Raw genomic sequence first — 23186 nt, forward strand, 5'->3', positions numbered from 1 at the left:
ATTTGTTAAAAGTTGCTTTTTGTGAATCAACTGGTTATTTCCTGGGATATATCAATAAGGAACCAATCTATAACAGTTATTTTAAAGCCTTTTCTTTACTGGTTTTATTCAATTATATCAGTGGAGTAGAAACGTGGAGTAAGGTTATAAAGGCGATCTGAAACACATCAAAAACTGTCTGATTATCCTCCATCATTTTCATGCAGTGTAGTATCTGTTACTCACCGTTATCTGTGGCGATGAAGACAGCTGTGTATTTGTTGTCGTGGACATAAGGAGACTCACGGTCCAGTGAGCCGGAGGTGTTGACAGTTCCTGTGACCGGGCTCACACTCAGCCAGCCTGCTGGGTCTCGCAGAACAGCATACCTGGAGAAAAGTAAATAAAATAAGTAAGAAGCTGTGCCTATATAAACATCCAGAAAAACAACTATACTGTGCACTCTATCTCTCAGAAAAGTTTATTTCGAGTTTATTTTGGTCCCATATGTTTAGGTTCCAAACATTGCACAGACAGACAGCTCCGTTAGTCACAGCAACAGGCAGGACAAATATTTGAATAGTCTATATTTGTCCCGTACAGTGTATAAATCCAATGAATTCTAAAACAATACCTTCCAGGAAAATAATACAACAGGCTTTCAATTAGGCGGCTAGGGTTGGGAACCGAAACTCTGTTTCACATGAGAACCGATAAGAAAGTACCGGGTACCCATACAAAATACACAATTTTGGTTCTGCTTAACGGTTCCTAAATGCGGTAGACCCTGTATTCCACCGGGTCCGTCGGCGCCGCGGTGACCCGGTGGAATACAGGGTAAGGACGGACTGGCCATCTGTGTGTTCTGGAGAATCACAGAATGGCCGGCCGTCAGCGGGCCGTTGACGGCCGGCTCGGTTCGCTGACGGCCCGCACCACCCTTACTTTTTTTAAACGGCATCATGTAAGTGGCGCTGACAGGCGACAGAGGTCCACAGTTGCCCCACAGCGAGGCTCCCCCGCCCTCCCGTAGACAGTTCACGAGCTCAGTCACTTCATAACACCAAAGATGCATCGCGGTAAACGCTCTAAAGTGAGGCTCCACTACACTAAAAAAGAAAAAGAAAAGGCACAGTGTAATGCCTGTGGCAAGTTAATAGCTTGCCACAGGCATAGCTCAGTTAAAATAAAGCACGGCTAGTGTGCAATACATTTGTATTGCATGTATATGTTTTATTTGTAAAAATGTTAAAGCTTAAAAGAATAAAGATATGTTTGTCATCTAAACGTTTGACCTCTTTCTTTTACAATTTTGGAATCGAAAAGGGGAATCGATAAGAACCGGAATCGGAATCGATACATTTCAAACGATACCCTTCCCTATAGGCGGCCCCTTTATAGTCAACAAATTGGTTGTTTTGGTCTTAGTAGACAAAGATTGCTTTAGTGAAGTAATCATTATGTTATGCTTCTTCATGCTTAATGACTTATTTCCAAGAAACAAATGAGCGCATCTCTGGTTAACACACAATTTAAAGTGGTGCTTTTGAAGGCTTCTCTGCTGAGAAACTCAATTGTACAGATCCCTCTAACTTTACACAGAGTAAAAAACAACACATAGATTTATTATTCACTTATTCCATCTGCCCCTCAGAAAAGATAACAGCTCTTTGAGTTTCCTTGGACACCAGGTACTCAAAATAATTCAAAAAAGAAAACCTTCACGTACAGCTAGGGCTATAAACAAATAGTTTTAGTGTTTTTCTTCTGAGATATAGAATATTTTACAAAGCGCTTGTATTGGTATGGTTGTATGTGTCCAAAGATTTAACCATGTTCTGTAAAAATGCTTATTTGTTTAAAAAAATAATTGAATAATATGTGATGCATTCATTCAGATGATGCTGCTGATGACAGAACGCCACAGAAACTCAATATGTTATGGGCAAAAACCAAACATTTGCATTAAGAGTTTATCTAGTATTTCTTATGTGAAAGAAAGCCATTGTATGGTCTGTACTAATCTGTAATAAATGTGCCCTGCAAACTAGAAAATAGCCAATAGAGATTTCCTGAGCAAAGACTGTGCACATGCATGTGTAGGTGACTGCAGCAGCAGCTCCTGCAGGGCTGAGATTTGAAGATGATGGATGACCACTCAGAAACTGTTGTAGGCGAATTTTGTGAAAAAATGCCTAAAGACGGATCACGACCCTGCTAATGGAGCCACTCAGCCAGTCGCTGATAGCCGGAGGATGGTGATTAAAGTAGGCTTGCATCCGTGTAAACATAACCAGTAATTTAATAAGGATACTTTGCAATGTACACATATGCTGCAACAATTACATACAAGGTTCTCTTACACAAATCCTGCATAAAAGGCACACACATGCACAAGTTTCTGAAACGCACACAGACTTTCTTCAAAACAAGGCCACTCTTTGCCAAAGTGCTCAGCAGTACACAAATAGTCTTTGAAATGGAGCTCTTCAGCTAACAGAGCGTGGCAAAGCCTTTGGAAATGGCTTTGCAATCAACCTCTGCTCACACCTCTCCCCTCCCGCTCTCACTCACTTTCCCTGCCAGTGAGCGCTATTGAACACATATGTTCTCCTGTAACAAAAGAGCCACTGCTGCGAGGTTAAATGTGCTGTTAATAATGACACATTTATCATTGTACATGCTTTTTTCCCTGCACACACACAGAGAGCACTGACATTATTCATAAGGACAACTCCTCCAATAAAACAGAGCCAGGCTCACAGGTTATTAACCTCCATATGTTGCACTCTCCCCATCACAGGCTTCACGATCACACACACACACACACACTCTGTGGTATATCAACCTTGCCGCATTGCCAAATTGTGGAACAGACACACACATACACATTTGCACAGTATGAGTACAACATAGTAGTAGCTTACCACTTATATAAATAGGTGAAAACATATAGCCTACTGTAGCCTTGCTCGGTCCTAAGATAAAAAAGACACTCCTAAACTTGTAATATCTTGTTTATGCTGTAAAAACTAATCGTTTTGGTTATACTATATAATGGGCCATACCTCTGAATATTTATTTTGACTAAATATGAGACTATGCTTGACAATGCCTGGCAACATTATGGTGATACCAATCTTGCTTTCAGTCTTTACACTAAGCTCAGCTCAATATGTGGTATTTTTTGTTATTTTTGATCAGCAAGAAATGAATAGGTGGATTTCCCAAAATGTGTTAATTATTTTTAATAACCAAATTACTAGCTTATCAAAAAGGTGTTTAAAGCACATTTTAGATCGGTCATATTTTTCTCTTTTATGTCACCATGAATATTGGCTTAGAAAACCTAGTTAGTGTTTGTGTAAATTCAAACATCATCAATGACAACAGTCTATTGATATGTTATACCCTCCTACATCTTCTAGAATGAGGCAAACATCCCTCTGTGTAAACCAGGGTTTGTAGTCTGGAAATCCACACAAAGCAGCCTGTATTTATCCCTGAAAGACTCCATTCTACTCTCAGATTCACTAAAGCACAAACCCTGGGAACCTCTTTCAGACACGAGGTATATTCCACAGCTGGCAGCCAAATACTATGGAGATTTGAGTGTTGAGTAAAATATCAGGCTTTTATGTATTTTCCATAGTGTAGATGTTCTGAAAGAGTGTAAGGCATTTGTCTGCTTTAGTGCCGGCTCAAAGGTAACCCTGAGTCGGATCCACTGTTCCCCCTCCGTGTGCAAACATGGGGACAGTCCATTAGAGCCCTTTAAAGGGCAAATTATGAAGACATTAAAAAGCCATTAGGAATATTCATATCTGGTTTTACGTGGTTATCTCAAAAAACAGATATGGCCCAAACAAATCAGTCAACAAATGTGAGACAGACACAATTATCACACGTGCTCCTATAGCTGCAAACACACATATACAGATAAAACAGGCACACACAAAATCGAGCAAAACGGAAAACACACAGTTTAACCCTCCTGTTGTCTTTGTTCCCCCCCCCCCTTACTTTGGTGTTCGCGGTCAAAAACCGGTCCTGTTTTAACTGCTATTACATTAACACAAAAACCATTAATCATCACCAAATTTCATTTAACACCCTTTCAAACTGTACATATTGTATCAGACTACTGGTATACATGAAAACTGCAGTAAATATACAAAGAATAGACACTGAACATGTATTGTGTGTGCCAGGTGTGATCCATGTGGGGGGATGGGCACATAAGGGGGGGAAATGTGTCAAATTGTTCTGTGTGTGTGGGTGTGTGTGTGTGTGTGTGTGTGTGTGTGTGTGTGTGGGTGTGTGTGTGTGTGTGTGTGTGTGTGTGTGTGTGTGTGTGTGTGTGTTGTGTGTGTGTGTGTGGTGTTGTGTTGTGTGTGGTGTGTGTGTGTGTGGTTTTAATCTGATCCGGATGGTTTACTAATTCCTTTATTTCTTCTTTCAAAGTTGACTAAATCATCCACAATTCAATGAAAGTGGTGATCAGCAATTGCATATGTTCAAATGTCTACTGTGAAGGATATCATAAAGCCTTAATGCAATCAAATGTAAAACAAAAAAGTTATGATTGATGAAAGTAGTACATCGGTCAGATTGGACCCGAAGACAACAGGAGGGCTAAAGAAAGTGTGTCTTGTACAATATGTTTTGCTTGCAATGTGAAATAATTCTCTAGACAGCAAAATGATTTGTCCAGATTTCTGCTTGAGTTGCAGAAGTATGTGGCGAGGTACACACTGGGAGCCCAAAGTTTTCAACTGGTCTGCAGAGCCACAACATTTGGGACTAATCTGAGCGGCTATAACTGGCAACAGAGCCGAGTCAGGGGTTGTGAGCACATGTGTGTGTAAGTGTGACGTTTTTTCTAAGAGATTACCCTTAGCTGTAAAAGGAAACAAAGGAGCCACGACGAGGGCTGGCAGGATTCTCATTAGAGGTGGTCCAGGGCCAGAGAAGTAATTTAATACCAACCTACGAGGGTCTTTTAAAATGTTTCTTAAATAAACCACTAAGAGGCCAACCTTTCAGTGCTTATTAAAAACAAAGGATTGCCTTAAATTATGAGACAAATTGAAATGATCCGTGACTAAATTGAAAATTCTATAATTCAATAATTTCCTCGACTAGCACATTTGTGTTAAAGGTCCAGGGTGTAGAATTAAGGGAGCTCTATAAGCAGACATGAAATACAATACTTTTTTAGAATGAGCCCTTCAGATGGGGACCCCTTGCATTGAGTCCACAATGCAAGTCCACTGCTTTGCTTGTTTGTTCGCATGCTTTAATGTTCAAAAAGGTCTTTATTCTTCTCATACTGCCTGTGCTGCAGCACCTCTTTTCACCCTCTGTCTGAAACCAGAGCCCAGTCTGCTCTGATTAGTTATCTCACCGGCTGCTGTGATTGGTCAACAACTTAGAAATGTTCCGCCCCTTAGCCCATCAATGTGTTGGAGCCATAGACAATAGAAGCCAGAGTGTTATGTAGTGATGTCACTATGTCAAATGGAGGCGTTTCAGGCAGAGAGGAGTTTCTGGAGGGATCTTTGGGACGTTTGCCTTTGAAGACCATTTACAGGCACTAAAACCCATATAACACACTACAGGAAAGGGAAAACCCGAAAAAACATACACAAATACATGCTTGATAAAAACTTAAAGGGTTTAACCACTGCATATCCAGAAGGTAAATCATCTGCTTTGACAGCAAACTGATCTTACACTAGAGCGGAGCTTCACTGCCACTCTTGTGGATTTGTTGAGACAGATCTGATCTGAGTCTTGTTCCTCAGTTTTCTCAGACAGCTTAAAGGGATACTGGAGCAGGAGGGAGAAAATGGCTTGGCGCCCACTCATAATCTAGTTTCATTAAGAGCTAAATTCTGGCATAGATTTTGCACATCTGTGTGTGTTTTTGTGTCAATAGCAGAGTTAATTTAGAAAGAAGATAAAAGCTGAGTAGTTAACGGCATAATGTTAAGCTATTTGCATTAATGCTAATTGTTCTGTTTGTTTCTATTAGGTAAGATATGATGCTGGCACCTCTTCTAATTAACAGTAATATAGTGTGGTCTGTTTGATTCTTCTTTCGAATGCACATCTGTTTCCTGGATCAACAGTATGAACTAATACTTATGATGACTCTGAAATAAGGTTTTGAAAAATATACGTTCTAAGTTGGCCAATGCACTTATCTAAAACAAAAAGTGGGCCACTAAAGGTATTTTCAACTTGTTTCATTTGATTCCCATTACACATTTTGCGTGTACCACTTGTCAATTGACTATACACTCATTCTAGTTTTATGAGTGCCAAAAAGTTAAGATTGCATTGGTCACCTACATTCAACAATATCATTTATTTTAATGTATACTTCATGATTTAGTATTGCACTTTCCAAAAGTTGGGGGACTCACTAGAGACAGATTAGAAAAAAATAATGGTCCAAATTAAAAAGCATCAGAGGAATCCGGACTTCTGGTCACTAGTATCGGACATAAAGAACACTACCTACTGTCCTTTGGTACGAAGGCATATTTTATTAGGCTGTGCCAGACAATTTATTTCCAACTCCACACCCCTAGGTTGAAATATAGGGTTTCTTTTAAAACCTTAAAGTCTCAAGCTGAACTCAAGATGACCATAACAACATTTTCTGAGACTTAAGAAAACGTTCTGCCCATTGTTACAGACTGAGTAAAACTATGCATGTTGACTAGGATAAATGGAAAGAGTAGAATCTGTGGATTGTTCCTTCATGTGTCTTTTCCCGACCCCGATCAAGTACACTGAGTTACTTAGACTAAAGCAGTGCTCCACTACAGTCAGACAAACACACGTATGTAAGTATGAGTTGTTATGGCTACGCTTAAGCATGTTACTGCTACAACATTTACCAGTTGCCTTTTCTGACATCTAATCACAGTCCTTGTAGTTGACATTCATTCTCAATAATAATGGGAAAAATACATGGCTCTTTAAATACTAAAGACTTTGATCCTTTGCCATAAACTAAAAACAATTAGCTTATTTAACCATTTCAATTTCAATAGCAATAGTACCATTGTGATACAAATATTTATTAGTGCAGCTTTAACCAGCCCTGACCCGTAGATGTGATGTATTAGAAATACTTTACACGTGAGTCACTTTTGGATTTATATTGGTCATTCTGACACAGCTCCCCAGTCAACCATCCAGAGCTACATCGAGTTAGAGTCAACATATAACTCCCAAAACATACGTCAGATGCATCCATCTTCCTTAACGCTGAGCCTCTGGGTTTGCAGGGAGTTAATGGATATTCATGCCCTCACCTCGCTCGCCGAATGAGCATCATTAAGTTTCACAAAAAAGCCACAACAATCTGGGACGGCTGGTGAGGTCATGCATATACTGACTTGAGGAGGGGAATTGGTTTGGAGTATTGAAGCATTGGTTCTCCACCTCAGGGTCTGGAGCCCCGCTAAAGGGAGCACTGAGACAATATTGGGGGTCACAGTAAAGCGTATGTAAAGATATATGCAAAGAATATGCCAGAGCTTATGTATTTATATTACTGTTTGACTTTTGATCCTTGGATAATACATGTTTTACTTTGCCTTTGGGCTTACCTCAATAATCAAATGTGATTCTGTGAAAAACATCCCCTCTTTTAGTGATACACACCTATATCAGGGTGTTGACTTGGAATTAAAGAAGCTAGACTACAGTTTGGCTGATTAAAATGCCCAGCAGTAGCAAGGAGATAGTGTTGCATAATGAGACAAAGATCAGTGTCAAGCAACACCATAAAACATGTTATTCCGAGGTGTTTCTACAAGGATTAAAACATAATGACTCAAACTATCTGAGGCAAAGGGGAATGCATCCAATCTGAATATTTAAAAGGCTGTTAGCATGTGTGTATAAAGCGCAAAGAAGGCCAAACCTCTGCTGAATGGTCACTTCACAAGCTGACTTTTTGCTCCTCCGAAACTCAAAACCATAACACTTACTTTATTGAAAACTCTGCTCTCTCTCACTGATACACCCCTTTAAAGATACTCACACTCCAGCAGCACCACATAACAGCTTACTTGTGCTATAAGTGTCAGTCTTCCCCAATTTCATAAACACGTGTACACTGACACATACTTAGAAGCCAATGACAGCATATAACACAAAAACATGGTTTGCCTTTCTCTCGATGCGCCCATTCCTGACCTTCTTACTTGTTCTTACTGTCCTCACTTTCTGTTGGCTCTAACTTTATCCAACTATCTTTATCCGTCTCTCTGTCACTTTATTCTCTATCTCCTGCCAGCAAGATCTCCCAGTGATTGGAGTCTAACTTACTGAGAGGAAGAAGACGGAACAGAGCCAATGCTAATAGTGTCTCTATCTGAGGGCTGCTGAGTGTGTGTGAGCAAGAGATATGATAACATCAATCAAAAGACGCACAGTAAAAGTACAGGGGTTGTGCCGAGTTCTGTTTGGCGTAACAGCTGTACACTTCATCCACATTTGCAGCTAGTAAAGCGAGAGGAGTAGGAAATAAAAAGAGCGGGGTGCAGAGCAGGGAGCAAGAGATAAGAATAGGGATCAAGAATGGAGATAAGAAGAAGACACATGGAACTGGAACTGTGAATACGTTTGCAATAAAAATGAATTCACCACACTTTCTGTCTTCAGTTCCTCCCCATCTCCCCTCGGCTCCAATTTTTTGATGTCATTACACAATAACATTCTCCATCGCCAGGACACACAGTGGACAATCATTATGTTAGTGCATTTGCTAAGGTGGAAAATCATGTGTGTTTAAGCCCAGTCTCATAAACAAACATTGTTTACATGCCCCTGCATTATACTGGTCATAATTGTTGTTTTATCTCGCTTGTCGTTACTACAGTACATAAAGTTGACTAATAAACATTCAATACTTTTGATCATATCCATGCCATATGACCCACACCAATAACACCATGGCAAACAGTACAACCTTAACATCCTAACATGACAAATACATTTAACGTTACATTAAGCAACATATAACTTTTCATAACCTCATGAGTCAGTTGCAAGTGTTGTTAGCAAAGTGTTGTTAGCAAACTAACATCAACGTTAGCACAACAAAAACAGGGGGGAAAAATGCAAAAAACTATAATTTCAGGCAAAGGAAACAAGGTTGTAAGAGCATGCTACCTGCACAGCAGCAAATATATAGGCCTAAGCTGCTAGCTAGCTAACAACGAGAGCATTTGCCACATTTATTTCCCCCAGGTGTTGGTGGAGACCAAAACTAGAGCTGAAAGATGAGCACAATTGGATTTATATTAACCATCTCTGAATCATCTGTTATACCAACACACAAAAACAGTTTGTCTTTGTGTGTTGGTATACTAGCCCTACAACTGATGGCAGATGGAACACTGCATTTCACATGAAGATGTCACTGAGCTTATGCAGGGAATATTGAAAAGTCTCTTTCTTATATTTTCCTTCTTTCTGAGACACAAAGAGACAGAAGGTTTGAGCCCATTATGGTTGAAAATAAGGGACTCAGAGGTAGCCTACAGCTGCTCTGGGCCATATTTTAACTTTGAGCATGGCTATGTTGCAGGTTTGGCCAACCACTGCTCCAGGCCATGTGGACAAATTACCCATGTCACACCTGTTCATACTTCTGCTCTGTATCAGCACAGTGCAGCAGGTCTATAGGGGTGAAATAAAAGTGACAGCACTGAGAAAAGAAAAGGCAAACGCTGGCGTCTGTCACATCAATCATCCATCGGGGAGATTGAGTCCAGGTTTGTCTTTGTCTATATGCCAGTGTGAAATGATGTGAAGTTGGGGAGAAAAAAGGTGTTGAAGAAAGTGTGAACGGGAGTGTGTGATGGTGTTTAATTAGGGTATGTACCTTGCCAGATGTGCATATGCATGCTTATAAAAAGGCTAATAAGTTTAATTGGCATCCTGTAAAAGTATTATGACATGCATGTCTTCACAAGATGTGGTTCCTGTCACTCTTCATTCTTAACATGCATCAATAACTTAAAGACGCCTGAGACTAACATATGGGTAGAGGGAATAGCTTGTAGAAACACACAAAAACAGCTAACATGAGGCAACACTAGCTAACAGCCTTTTTCAGATGAGTTGTGCAAAAAAAATGGATAGGGTGTAATATGCATCAATTAAAGAAGAAAAACTAAGAAAAGCAATATCTACATAGCGATGAGCTAATATATCTTTTTTAATGATAAATCATCTTTGGTTGTTTTCCCTGTTGTTTAATTGTTTCTACAATATAATTATTGGTTACTGTGCTGTAACACAAATTCTGCCTTTGGGGACATTAAAGTTTAAAGAAGCCAATATATTTGTCATTAATTATATACGTTGGACTTTCATTTCCTGCCTGCATGTCTCCATAGGCTGCAGCACCAGCGAGAGCAGTCCATTTGCTGACTGTCCTCGAGTTCCATTTACTGATCCAGTGTCCCATCATGGCTTGAATCAGGCCTGGGAAACAGTGTGACTGAATACGGACTCAACCTCCGTTTGATTTACCTTTTAACATGACTTCAGTTCAAAGGCTCTTTTCAGCCTATTGACTAATGTTTGCCGTGAGCAAGGTAAAGTCTAGAGGAGGCTCTCTGCCAATTCCACCCAACAACTGCAGACAGTCCGCTGAGTACCCTGAACAAAGACCCACTGTGTCGACTTAACAGCAGCAGTGGAGCAAGCGCCGACAGGACGCAGGTTGGAAATCAAATATGACAATGAAAGGTTTGCATTGTCAATATTTGGCAGGAATAGAGAGCAGTATTCAAGGACACTCCATTGAAACCTGCATGCAAAGAGAAGGCACATCAGCAATCTGCGAGAATGTATCTGCACATACACATTACACAGCGACACAGGGGTGCTCTCCCTCGATGAGTGTAACATCCTTTTCATAAATTAGCAAGCTTGAATAATACAACACAGTACACAAAAGTTATTATCATAATAAGGTGCATAATAGAAGCTCTTTGCATCAGTTGAAAACCATAACCTTGTAATTAAGAGGAAGAAAAGCAATTTACTTCTGCTCCACAGCACAACATCCTTCTCTCCTGTTCCTCTTGGCATCCTTTAGGATTGTTTTAATTATTTTCTGGCAAACTGACTGTATGAGTTAAGCCTCTCCCTGTCCCGTCTCTGTCTCTCCTCACACTCGCTCTTCCCTCCTCAACCACGTGTTTGGCATGCCTTTACTCAGCTGCAAGAAATTAAATATAAATCTAAACATCTGATTAGCTTGTAATCAGCCCCTTCCCATCCCAGAGGGACAGATGGAAGAAAGGCATGGAAATGGAGGAGAGTATGACTCAGTCCTGTTTCGCTATGCAGTGTGGCATTAAAAAGAAAAACGGGCAACTCGTATCCTTGAAACTTTCTCTGAGACAACCCATCTTTAGAGGTTGGAGAAGTACTCAGATAATATACTTAGTGTAAGTAAAAGTAGAAGTACCAGAGTGTAGGAATACTCTGTTACAGGCGAAAGTCCTGCATTCAAAATGTTACTCAAATTAAAAGTATTAAAGTAATGGCATTAAAATATACTTAACGTATCAAACGTAAAAGTACTCATTATGCAGATTTGTCTATTTCAGAATAATCTATATATATGTTTTATAATTATTGATCATTAAAGTGTTATCAAAGCTGGTAAAAGTGCAGCTAGTTTGAATGACTTTGTATACTGCAGGGTAGCTTGTGAATTTACTCCAGGTAGAACTAAAGTCTGGATTAAGTGTTGGTCATATTTCACATAATCAATCCAAATCTGTAAAGTAACTAAACGTGTTAAATAAATGTAGTGGAGTATGAGTACACAATTTTCCTCTGAATTGTATTGGGGTAGAAGTACAAAGTAGCATTAAATGAAAATATTCAAGTAAAGTACAAGTGTCTCAATATTGTACTTAAGTACAGTACTCGAGTTAATGAGTAGCTACTTCCCACCTCTGCCCATCTTCCGTTTTTTGAGTATGCAATGCTGCCTCTAACAGTAACTACATAGCCCTTCAATATTGAAAGTTTGGTAAAGAAAAAGTTGAAATAACTATGTTTAGGACACAATGAAATCCAATTTACGTTCCACCCTTCAAACCGTTTTGTAGAGGGTAACTTTTCACATGGGCAAAATACTTACATTTTTTCTGTATACTGCTTTCTGATAATAAAGAACAACATTTGAAAACAGTTTCAATTTTCAAACATTGCTCTTTCAGTTTGCTTTGCTCCAATAGATTTTTCTTGTTGTACATTGTAAACACTTGAAGTCCTCTAGTCCTCCAGTATAGATGCTTTTCTTATTTGTTTTAAAGGTCCCATTTCATGCTTTTCTGGTTATTACCCGTCCCCTTGTGTGTTATGAAGGTTTTTATGCATGTAAACGGTCTGCAGAGTCAAAACCCTCAAAGTAGACCCTGTAGCGAGTAAAACTCTAACACAGAAAAGACCTCCCCAAAACGCCTCGTTGGAGATACGTCACTATCCATTGATTCTTCCGGGTACCGCATGATGTCGACCAATCCGTGGAACCGTTACGTTACGTCCGCGGAGCCGTTACGTTAAGCCCCCGCTGATTGGTCCAAATTGACCAATCCACGGACTTCCTCACACACACACTCAGTGCATGCAGCTCTGCTGATCTCTCCTCCCTGGCTCCAGGCTCATAACAGACAGTTGGGATCGCGGCAAAATTCTCTCTGCAGACCCATTCTCACAGCGTTTATCAACCTTTTTCTTACTCAATATCAAGCCACACTTATTGTTTTTACTTCGGCTGTGACTTTGTGTGTGCTCAGGGTGAGTTTGGCTGTGTTTCGCTGTGTATCGCTAAACAAGGAAACCACACCTCCACGGAGCTCAGCGCGCGATTCACAAGTCAGCACCAATCAGAGCACACTGTGCTCACAGGAAGGTGGGGCTGGAGCTATTGGAGGTCAACCCGAGCCGTTAAAGGCAGAGAGTCAGCTTGTTTGAAGACGCGTTGCGGCTCGCCTCGAAAGTAGACGAGAATAGCCGCACGCCGGGACGGTCTCAAAATAGCGTCGCCTGAAGTCGGACCAGTCGAGTCGCCTTCTTCTTTCTTCTCCTTCTTCTCTCTTCTCTCTTCTTCTTTCTTCTCTCTTTTTCTTCTTTCTTCTTCTCCTCTTGTTTTTTGGCGGTATGCAGACAACTTTAAGGTGCATACCGCCACCTCCGGATCGGCTTGATCGGTTTGCATTTATAAAGAATGCACACATGTGTTAGATCGTTAATGTCAGATAGTAACTACGATAAACAGTGACAGGTATGAATATACACAGCACCCCTGTCGAGCAGTATGAACAGTGGTAAGGATAGCTAAGATATATAAAGTATATGAAAACGGGTAGCAGTCAGTCATATGATAAAAGTATATAGATTATCATTTCATGATGATAAACATTGTGGAACAATTATGAAAAATGTTTAATGGAGGGGTCAACGTAACTGACACAAACACAACAGAACTATTGCCGAAGCCAATGGACGAGTTTCATCACACGCACGTGGTAACAACACAATGAGCGCTCAGCTCAGATCCACGCAGTCCTTTCCCATCAGCATTTCACTTCGCAGCCCCGTGGAGAGGAATGCGGCGCCTCCGCTCGCGCCGCTCGTTTTATTGACAGTTTTGCATTTGGAGAGGCAGGGTGACAACGGAAAGCTTGGTAGCCTATTACCTATACGTTTTACATTTTTGGAGGGAAACGCTTCGGCGAGCCTCCAGAGCAAGTCGGACAAAATGACTAACCATCATGCAACGCACTAGCAAGACGCTGATCGAAATTGCGCAGGTCTGCGCAGGTCTCGCTTGTCTCAAACAAGCCTAGTGAAATTCAGTGAATACACGTAGTTTACAGAGATGCTGTATGAGAAACCAAAGTGATTTTGGAAAACTGCACAATATAAATCTATTCTAGTAGACCTCAACAATGGAATTATGATCAGTGGAAATGGCCATGACATGGGACCTTTAATGTTAGTACTGAGCCATGGCAGAGGCAAAAGTTGTTGGTTGATTTACAGAACTAAATAAAAATGCAACATGAAATTTGAAATAGCCACGACTGCCAATGTTTGAAACTATTTTGTCTCATTGTTTCAGGAGAGCATCCTGTCTCACCCAGAGCATAGGCACCAACATGACAGTAACGGTTGAATACTCAGGTGCCGTAATGTCATTACAAAACATGCTTGTTCATATATTTATAGACTGAAACGTTTTCTTCCATCAGCATTTTTGATATCTTGAATACATTATAATTTAAACATTACAAACTATAGGCTCATTAACTGAATGTAGTACAGGAAAACATGACATTAAAAGTCTCTAACCCTAACCCTCCACCTGTCAAATGTGCACATGGTTTAGTCCAGGGGTTCCTAAGGATCACAGAAAAATACATTTAAATTGCAGCTAGGGAGCCTCCCATTAGCAAGCCCGATAAGCTTTATACAAGTTAACAAATGAGAGCTGCCTGGACCCTCTAAGAGCCAACATAAAGGAAGAACTGGAAAGCAAAAGAAAAGGCATTGGGAAAATATATTTTTTGACAAATTCCATCAAACACAAAATTCTAGCACTGTTTAAAAATGTTTTGATTGGTACATGGACTGAACGGATATATTATAATCTAATGTAATCTGTCATGAACAATTCACACATATGCATCAAATAAAGAAAGAAATCAAGAGTTTTTCAGACTTCACATAAAATGTGCTATGTTGTATGAATGACCAGGCTACAGGTTCTGCAGTTTTGTGTTCCTTGCACGGTTAATTGTTTATGTTATGTTTCTGAGAGAAAGACAATGGAAGTCGGAAGGAGACAGACTGCACACTTCTGGCTAAACAAATGTGCCCTACTGCTGTGTGAGAATGGACAATTTCAACGTTTGGCTTACGTTGGGAATAAGTTAGCCAAAAGTTCAGCAAGAGTATTATTGCTTTCCTCTAAGCTCCTGTTTAATCCCAATAACGTTATACTTTGGGCACTTCGCAGCATCCACAAAATGTGGCTGGCCCTGCATATCTGGCTGGACACATTTGCAGGTCAGCCAATCAAATCACCTTTAACAACAATCAACTCAAATTCCATATAAAACGTTTGGCATTCAGTGGCTGAATTACTCTCTGCTGGCTGCTTACCAACATCCCATCCTCCCGTGTGCTCTTTTGGTACGTCTTGCTGTCATCTTCCTTTTCCCCATCCGGCCCACACAGACAGGGATCATTTCAGAGGCCTTACGGTGATCACACTGTCTGACCCCGCCCAGGTCAGCCTTTGTAACATTCAACACCATCTCCTTCACAGACTCTGTGTGTCCATTGATCTGTCTCAGTCTCTCTTCCCTTCCTTAGGCTCCTCAAAGCTACCTGCCAACTGCAAGTCATTCACTGTCCCCAGCTGTTTAGTCTATCTAGTAAAGAATGTTGATTAGCCTCCTCCAAACTAGTTAAAACATCATGCAAAGGAAGGTTTCTGCATAATTGATTGTGGCAACACCCGTGTAATCAGAACCTCTTGACTTGTCATGTGAATTCTCCGGCTGAGTTTCCCCCACAAAGATGGGATTTGAGGAAATATTAGAGTATAAACTTACTGATTATAAACTTTCTTGCATCCAGATTTTAGGGCGCAAAACAGCCCTGAAGTGCTTCGTTTTTCCTCAACGCTTAGCACCCACGCGCTAAACACAACACTTCTAAATCAGAGGTTTACCGGAGATGCATTTTATTCAAAAGCAAGTCCAAGTCTCTCCGTCTCCCATCAGCGCTGTCTGACGTTCCCACTGCCTCGCTCTCTAAAAACCATTCCGCTTGAATAAATCCTTAAATCAGTCAAGACGGCTAGAAAACGTCTTCAGCAGACAAATCCGCACGAAGCCTAATAGTTTGGCCTGAATACTGACAGGATTAAAACGACTCATGTTTGCAGTAATTATGTAACATGTCCGTTTACGAGTCTGGACTATCTAAGGTCAGTTTGAAAAAAGGAAAATTGCATTGTTGTTTTCAATTATTCTTTTCACCAGTGTACTGATTAGGGTAAATACAAAAAAAAAAGCCCAGAGCACTGTTTTAATAATGAAGTTTATCATTTGGATGAAAAACAATCTATTAATAGATGCCCCTTGATATTCATGTGAACGGTGGATGTTGTCTTTTATCATTAAGATTTAATAACATGTCCTCCAGACACACCGTCAACAATATGAAAGGAAAGAAGACAGACTCATCAGAGGCTGGCCTATTTCAAAGTGTTTGTGGTCAAAGTGTAACAGATTTCAATTATTTATTTGTTAAAATCTTACACCCTCCTAGGCACATAACCTGTTTCTAAATAACATTAGAAGATAAAGATAAAGGAAGGTTGTCGAACAACCTGGATAATGAGATAGCCTCGATTAACCTTTGGGTTCAATGGAAACCAGGCTAATGAGAAGCTTCACAGCACACCATGTTCCTTTAGTCTACAATTTTAAAAACAATCACTAATTGTTTCAATTTGGATAATAAGAGCTTAAGTTAACATTTCTAATAATGCGTCGGTTGTCATAAGGCTTCATCTTAATTCTGTCATCCTGCAGACATGAAGACTGTAACTGCAGTGAAATATCTAAATTGGTCAATTGTAGCCTAAATAGCATAGCATTGGGCCAAGTGGTCATAAGGACACCATTTGATCCTACAGCAGCCCTTAAGTGAGCTTTTTAACTGATGGTTTGGCAATGACAGTGAATCAGTTTTCTATTGTTTTTCCTTATTTTATTTCACTCTAATATGAATCTACCGCTAAGTACTTTGGTATTATTTATGAAACATTTATGAATGTACTGGACTCCCTCAGTTATGTCACTTTTCCCCATCTAGATTGTTATTATTCTATCTATACGTGCCTTGGTAAGGCTGCTTTTATTGGTTTGCAATTGGTTAAAAATGCAGCTGCCAGTTTAATAACTGAAACTAACCCTTGTGTATTCCTCAATTTGCTGTTGGCTGGATATCAAGCTCTTCGTGACATTGTCCCTAGTTGCATTTTTGATCTCCTTGGTCTTCATTTTACTCTTCAAGCACTCCCACACCCTAACCCTATAACCCTCAAATCTTATATACTATAGCCTTTTTATCCATCCCCCTTCTTGTTTGTTTTTGTTTGTTCTTGTTTTTCATTGTTCTGTTTGTGACATTGTTATAACATTTAAATTCATTCTTTTATATTTTTGTGTGAGAAGCAGTTATGCTGTATAAATACAACTTTAAGTGATTTGCCAACAGTCTTTCACAATCACCATCGTTCTAGTCAGGTGTAGCTAATACCACTAATGGTGGATTTCCTCCATTTAGAATCATTTCAATCAAGGACAAACTCAGCATACGAGAAATTGTGAATATAAACTTTAAACGTCAAGGTTTATAAGTTCTTTCCCCGTCTACCGTCTCCTGTTCCTACAAAAGTGGAGCAGGAGGAATTGAGGTGTGGGTGACATCCAATTATCCTTCACAGCTCTGCATTGCACCGCCATAGTTAATAAGCAGTGTCCCTCGAGCGATCCAACCAGATCTTAAGGATTTGATTTAAATCTCTCTTGCCACCTACCCCTTTCCACATGTTGCATTTCACCTGCAAACATGTGACTTCACAGAAGAGAGCCTCTCTGACTTATGTTTTAATGTGACTTGCACTACAAGATTTGGATCATCCCATCTTAACTTGTATTGTTGTGTTTGGCTTCAAGTGAGTTTTTGTGTGTGAAGACGAACTGATTCCTGTAATTTTGCATTGTCTAAAATGTCACCTGCAAAAACACATTTAGTCACAGCTGCATGGTAATAATTGTTTCCTCAAATCCCACTGAAATTATAATCAAAGCTGAATGGGTCCTGAATCTGCATTGGGTCGAAACAGCTGTCCAGAAATATCACATGGCAGTTTTGTACAGGTTTAACAAAACAGATGGCCCCTGCAATTATAATACCTCACAGGAGCCACCAGGTAACAATAGTCTTTCAATTAGGGCTCAGCTGCGCACTGTAATGCAAATATTTCATGTATTGACTTACTCAAAATGAACAGCTATTTGAAAAAGTGCACTGGCCAGAGTGTTATGTTTAATGCAACGTAAACATGAGGATGCCTTTTTACGTCCATTATTATTGTTGTTAAAGACGTCACAAATATGCACATATAACCATGCAAGTGTGTGTGTGTGTGTGTGTGTGTGTGTGTGTGTGTGTGTGTGTGTGTGTGTAACGGTGTGATATGGACCCTGACCAGCGCGTCACACAGATTGTGTTCCGTGTCAAATGCAATTGACCTGTGCATCCCAAGGGGTAGCCACACCGACACACACACACTCACACAAACACACAGTTATGCTGAGACAGACAGAGCAAGAGAGAGGCAGGATAACAGATCTTTTTTTTGCCATTTTATTCGGTGCAGGCTCCCTCCCTATTTTCACTTCTCCACCCCTCTGTCTTTCTCATGTCCTCAACCTGTCTGCGGGTCACAGTTATGACACTTCAAAGTAACTTTTACCAGGAAAAATGTCAGTGGATGAAATGACAACAACCGCAGAGGCCATGAAATAAATACAGAAATGTATGCCGAGGATGAGAGGAGCAGAGCAGCAAGGATGAAGTTAGAAAGATGCAGATATACGACTTGGAAGATCAGTCAGAGATGCACAGAAGGTGTCATAAACACGAAGCCCTCCGTGACTATACATAGATGAAATGTCACCAAATTCTTTGAAGAAGGCTTTTAAGTTATCAGTATAGCTTCAAAATCCAAATGCGGGTATCAAAATTGTTGTTGAGTCAGAAATAAAACATAAACAGACGACGACAACTTTCCTACATAACCTAGCTTGTGTGTCATATAGTTTCAACATATTATTGAGAGTTTTTCCATTTTTATAAGTGGAGTGCTATTCAGGCGCGATACATGAATTACTAAAGACCAATAGCTGCTCTCATGTGACCTGACTGATGACTTTAGACTCTCCACTCGACAGGTCTTGACTCATAAACAACCTTCAGTTAATAATCTGCCCGTTATGTAGCATTGGATACTGACATGGTGACTACGTTTTATAGCACATAAAGCGGCATCAATAATCTGAGCATAAAAGTCACGATGTGGTGAATTTTATTGCCCTGGCTTATTATCCCCATGTGTTTACTTTACAATTTTATTTTACGTGAAATATAACTCTGAGGGTGCAGACAGTCAGCAAACTGATTGAGAACAAATTAGGCCTGAAAGCCAATAAATGCAATGATAGGTTTTCTATCTTTTAAAAGGTAGTGCAGCGAATGCTATGGGGCTCCCTCTGGCAGCGAGAGGAATCATTGTTATTGTAGCACAGAGTGAAACTAATGGTCTTCCTGTCATGATGATGGTAATATTTGAGAGAACGCTTTTTCTGTAACATAGTTAAAGTTAATGTGCTGGCCGGCTCTGTGACCTTCCGTTGACTTGGGTGAACGGTTCAACCTATGCCAGTAAATTGCAGATTGCCCGGGCAATATCATTCATCTGTTTACACAACAGTAGCCTGACAGGCAAAAGAAAAACAATCTGTGATGAAGGGACGCAGGAGATGTGAACCCGATGTGAGAGAGATAAACGTATCTGAAAGTTTACTGACATCAAATAACTGCTCTTCTACACGCGCTTTGCAAAGAGTCACATTAGCAAAGGATACTTGATTTCGTTGAGTGAAACTGAATACATATCAGAAACCTCATTACTGAGCAGACGACAGCCCAAACAATCTCTATCTTGTGTTTTTCTGGATTTCAAATAACCTCATAACGACTCAGGACCAAGGCTCCTTACCTGATGCTCTGTGCCTGTAATATATCTGGATCTGTGGCGTTGAGTGAAGCCACGAAGCTTCCCAGAGGAATGTTTTCCATCTTGTTGACTGTCAGGGGGTCGGGGAAGAATACGGGGCCCTCGTTGATGTCCAGGACTGTGACGCGGACAGTGGCAGTGGAGCTGGGGCCGTAGCCAACATCAGGAACCAGAGGATCCTCGTTCTCCACTTTGATGAGTAGCGCGTGGAACCTTTCGGCCTCATAGTCCAAAGGCTGAAGGGAGAAAATCATTGTGGATGTAAGGGGATGGTAATCATGTTATCAAATGAATGTATTGGGCAGTTTGATATACAGTATTTTTACCTTGATGACAGACAGCATCCCCTCGTTGTTGTCTGGGTTGGTTTGGATCTCAAAGCTCAGTGTTGGATCTCCGTTAATTATAGAGTAGATCGCTCTCCCCGCCCCCGTGTCTGGGTCGTCTCTATCGTCTACCGTCAGGTTCACAACGACGCCCGTCGAGCCCTCGTACACATTAGCCTCAAACTGTTGGAGGAGACAGACAAAAAACATTAGCAAACCTGAAGAACTGAGGATACTGGAACCTATGGACCATAACAGAACCCATCAGACTTGAATCAGACTGAAGAGGAAGGTATAGATTTGAATAAAGAGGCAGCACAAACTCACTCTACGTTAAAAGAAAGACACAAGTGAATGAGAACAGGAATCAAGGCAAAGGTGTCTGAGTTGATATTGTTGGATAGGAAATATTGTGCTCATTCATGAAGGTAGATAGATAAAGTACTATTCCCTGCAGAGATGAAAACATGGACACATTTAAAGAGGGGAGTTGCAAAATGGTTTAATATGTTCTTGACTGAAGCATATTCGACTAAACATTGGATGTTATTGTTAAGAGCCCAAACTGCACAAACCCCCCATTGGGAAAAGAGGAAAAATGTTCTTCCTCCTTATTGTCAAAGCACATTTAAGGTACCCTGTGGAGTAATTTTACCACTAGTGGCGCAATGTTTTTTTTAGTGGGTATTCATGTTTATTTGCATTGTGCACACACGTTAGCAATTTATGCCGTTTCGAGCAATCCCACTCGTATGAGAGGTGTAGAAATGTGAAAAACATACTAGAGAAGGAGACGAGCAAATTTAGATTGAAACATTGCAGTTTTGAAATCCTTTCTATAAATACAGTTTGCTGTTTTTTGAGGATGAAGATGCAATACACATGTTTGACCTTAATAGAACACTTGCATTTCATAACATAACTTTAGTTTAAGCAGAAAGGTTTGGCTGCTCCTGTCGTCAATCTGGTAAAGGGGAAATAACCACTAGTTATTTTCTTTCACCGAATCACACTTGTCACATAATCCAGGGACTATCTATGAGAGCAAGAGAGTACTTCCCTCTACGTCATAGCCGTGTCCCTTTATGGGTCAGACATTCACTGCCAGTCAAATGGCAGTAAATACAAGTTAAGAAGTTTTCACCAACTACATATCAAATAAAGAATATTGTGGTGGTCTTTTTACCTAAAAGGACCCGCCCAGACAGGCAACAGTTACATGTATTGGGCTGACCGGGTCCCATTGACTGTGCTTTTTGTCATCTCTGTGGATGACCTGAAGCCACAGATCTTTTCTTTTCCAGTCTTCTTTCTAAGTTGAGTATAGGAAATCATGACTTCCGATTGTTGTTGTTGTTTGATGTGCAAAACACGACACAGCAGCCTCTATGCATGATAAAACTATTTCTTCCACATGGCGCCATTTCTTTGTTTGCACTGGAAAGTGGGCGTCATTTCACCAGACCGTGACATATCACTGCTCTCATCTATGCCCTTGCAAAACAATTAACATATATGGCGGAAGTTAAGGGAAAAAGCTGAAATAAACGACCAACGTGAGTCTTTAGCTGTCAGTCTTTATCTGGTGACTCAAAAATAAATGAATGTGTGTGTGTATGGAACACACAGGACAAAATACAGACTATTAGTCTCCTCCATTGAGTATTCTTTCCACTGCATCTCGCTTATCTCATTATTTATCTAGTGTCAATCACTGCTCACATCTCTGCTCATGTTGGCAGCGGGCCTGAATCAGATTCCCATCCATGCATTCTGCCAGCAAGTCCCTCACTAAAGACTACATCCTAAACAGGGGTGCCTTAAAGAAGCTCCATGCAGGCAGAAGCAATTCGGTGTGTGTGTATGTGTGTGCTGCAGGACCATTATGGTGTCAGAGCTTACAGTGTAATCTTTCAGACACAGAACACTCTGTTTAAGGATAGCGCTGGTCCAGCCTAGATTACTGCGTCTCCTGTCAGCCCACGGTATTGTTGTTTCACAGATTACCCTCTTACTGCCTTACACAGCCTGGCTCCATGCATTTATCTGAAAAGACACAAACATTGATTTCTACTCTTTCCTTTCTTTTCTTCCTTTTTTATTCATCCAAAGCTCGTTTAAAAATAACCCATTGAACCACTTGCAGTCATTTAGGGCACAGAGGATAGAAACATAATGTTCTTCCAAAAAAAAAGGTTGTGTTTGTGCCCACACAGGCATTGTTGGCCTTTTTGTCCTGCAAGCCCACGGCAGTGTGGTACAAAAGCATCATGTGAAAATTAGGAGGCTGTTGGAAACATAAAAAAATCCCAGTGCTCATTTTCTTAAACAAGCGGAATGTAGAATACAGCAATTGCCAGAACCCTGAAGCATTGAAATACTTTTTACAGACATTACCTACCTACTGAATGTACTCAACATCACAAGCACTTTGATCAGAGACAAATGCACCTCATTGGCATTCCTATGCTCATCAACCTCCTCTAGACTCTCCTTCCTTCACAAACACACCAATATAGTACCGACACACAGGCGGTCAGATTGGGTTTAATCATGTGGGGCAGCCATGCGGTTGGAGGAACTGCTGTATTCTGTGTGATGTGGCCACTGGGCTCCTGCCCTGCCGCTGATAAGGCCCCAATTCCACCTGGAGCACAAAGCAAGCAGTCACCTGAAAGACTAGAAGGAAATGACTAACTACGACGCAGAGCTCCTAGCCTGAAATGATTTAAACACATTAAGAGGGAGAGGGGAGGGATGGCGAAAGAAGGGGATACAAAAAGACTGCCTTCAAGTTTGCTTTTATCCAAGTGTGGAGACGTGTGTGTGGGTTTGTTTGTGTGTTTTTGTGTTGGCTGTTTCCTATCTGAGACTCACAGACGAAGACAGAGAGCCAATTACAGTAGTGGCTCTTTGCTCACTACACTCTCAAAAAAAGA

General features: G+C 40.6%; 1 protein-coding gene across 1 annotated transcript; it reads right to left on the minus strand.

The window, feature by feature from the left end:
* Positions 1-225: 225 nt before the first annotated feature.
* Positions 226-22894, minus strand: LOC104944532 (cadherin-13-like; the record flags this gene model as incomplete). Its single annotated transcript, XM_010770076.1, has 4 exons — positions 226-368; positions 19904-20157; positions 20248-20430; positions 22770-22894. Coding segments are annotated over 4 exons (705 nt in total), but the record flags the coding sequence as incomplete, so codon positions are not given.
* Positions 22895-23186: the final 292 nt, after the last annotated feature.

This window comes from Notothenia coriiceps, unplaced genomic scaffold, assembly GCF_000735185.1.
Source record: "Notothenia coriiceps isolate Sejong01 unplaced genomic scaffold, NC01 NC01_scaffold00008324, whole genome shotgun sequence".
In the NCBI taxonomy this organism is placed as follows: Eukaryota; Metazoa; Chordata; class Actinopteri; order Perciformes; family Nototheniidae; genus Notothenia; species Notothenia coriiceps.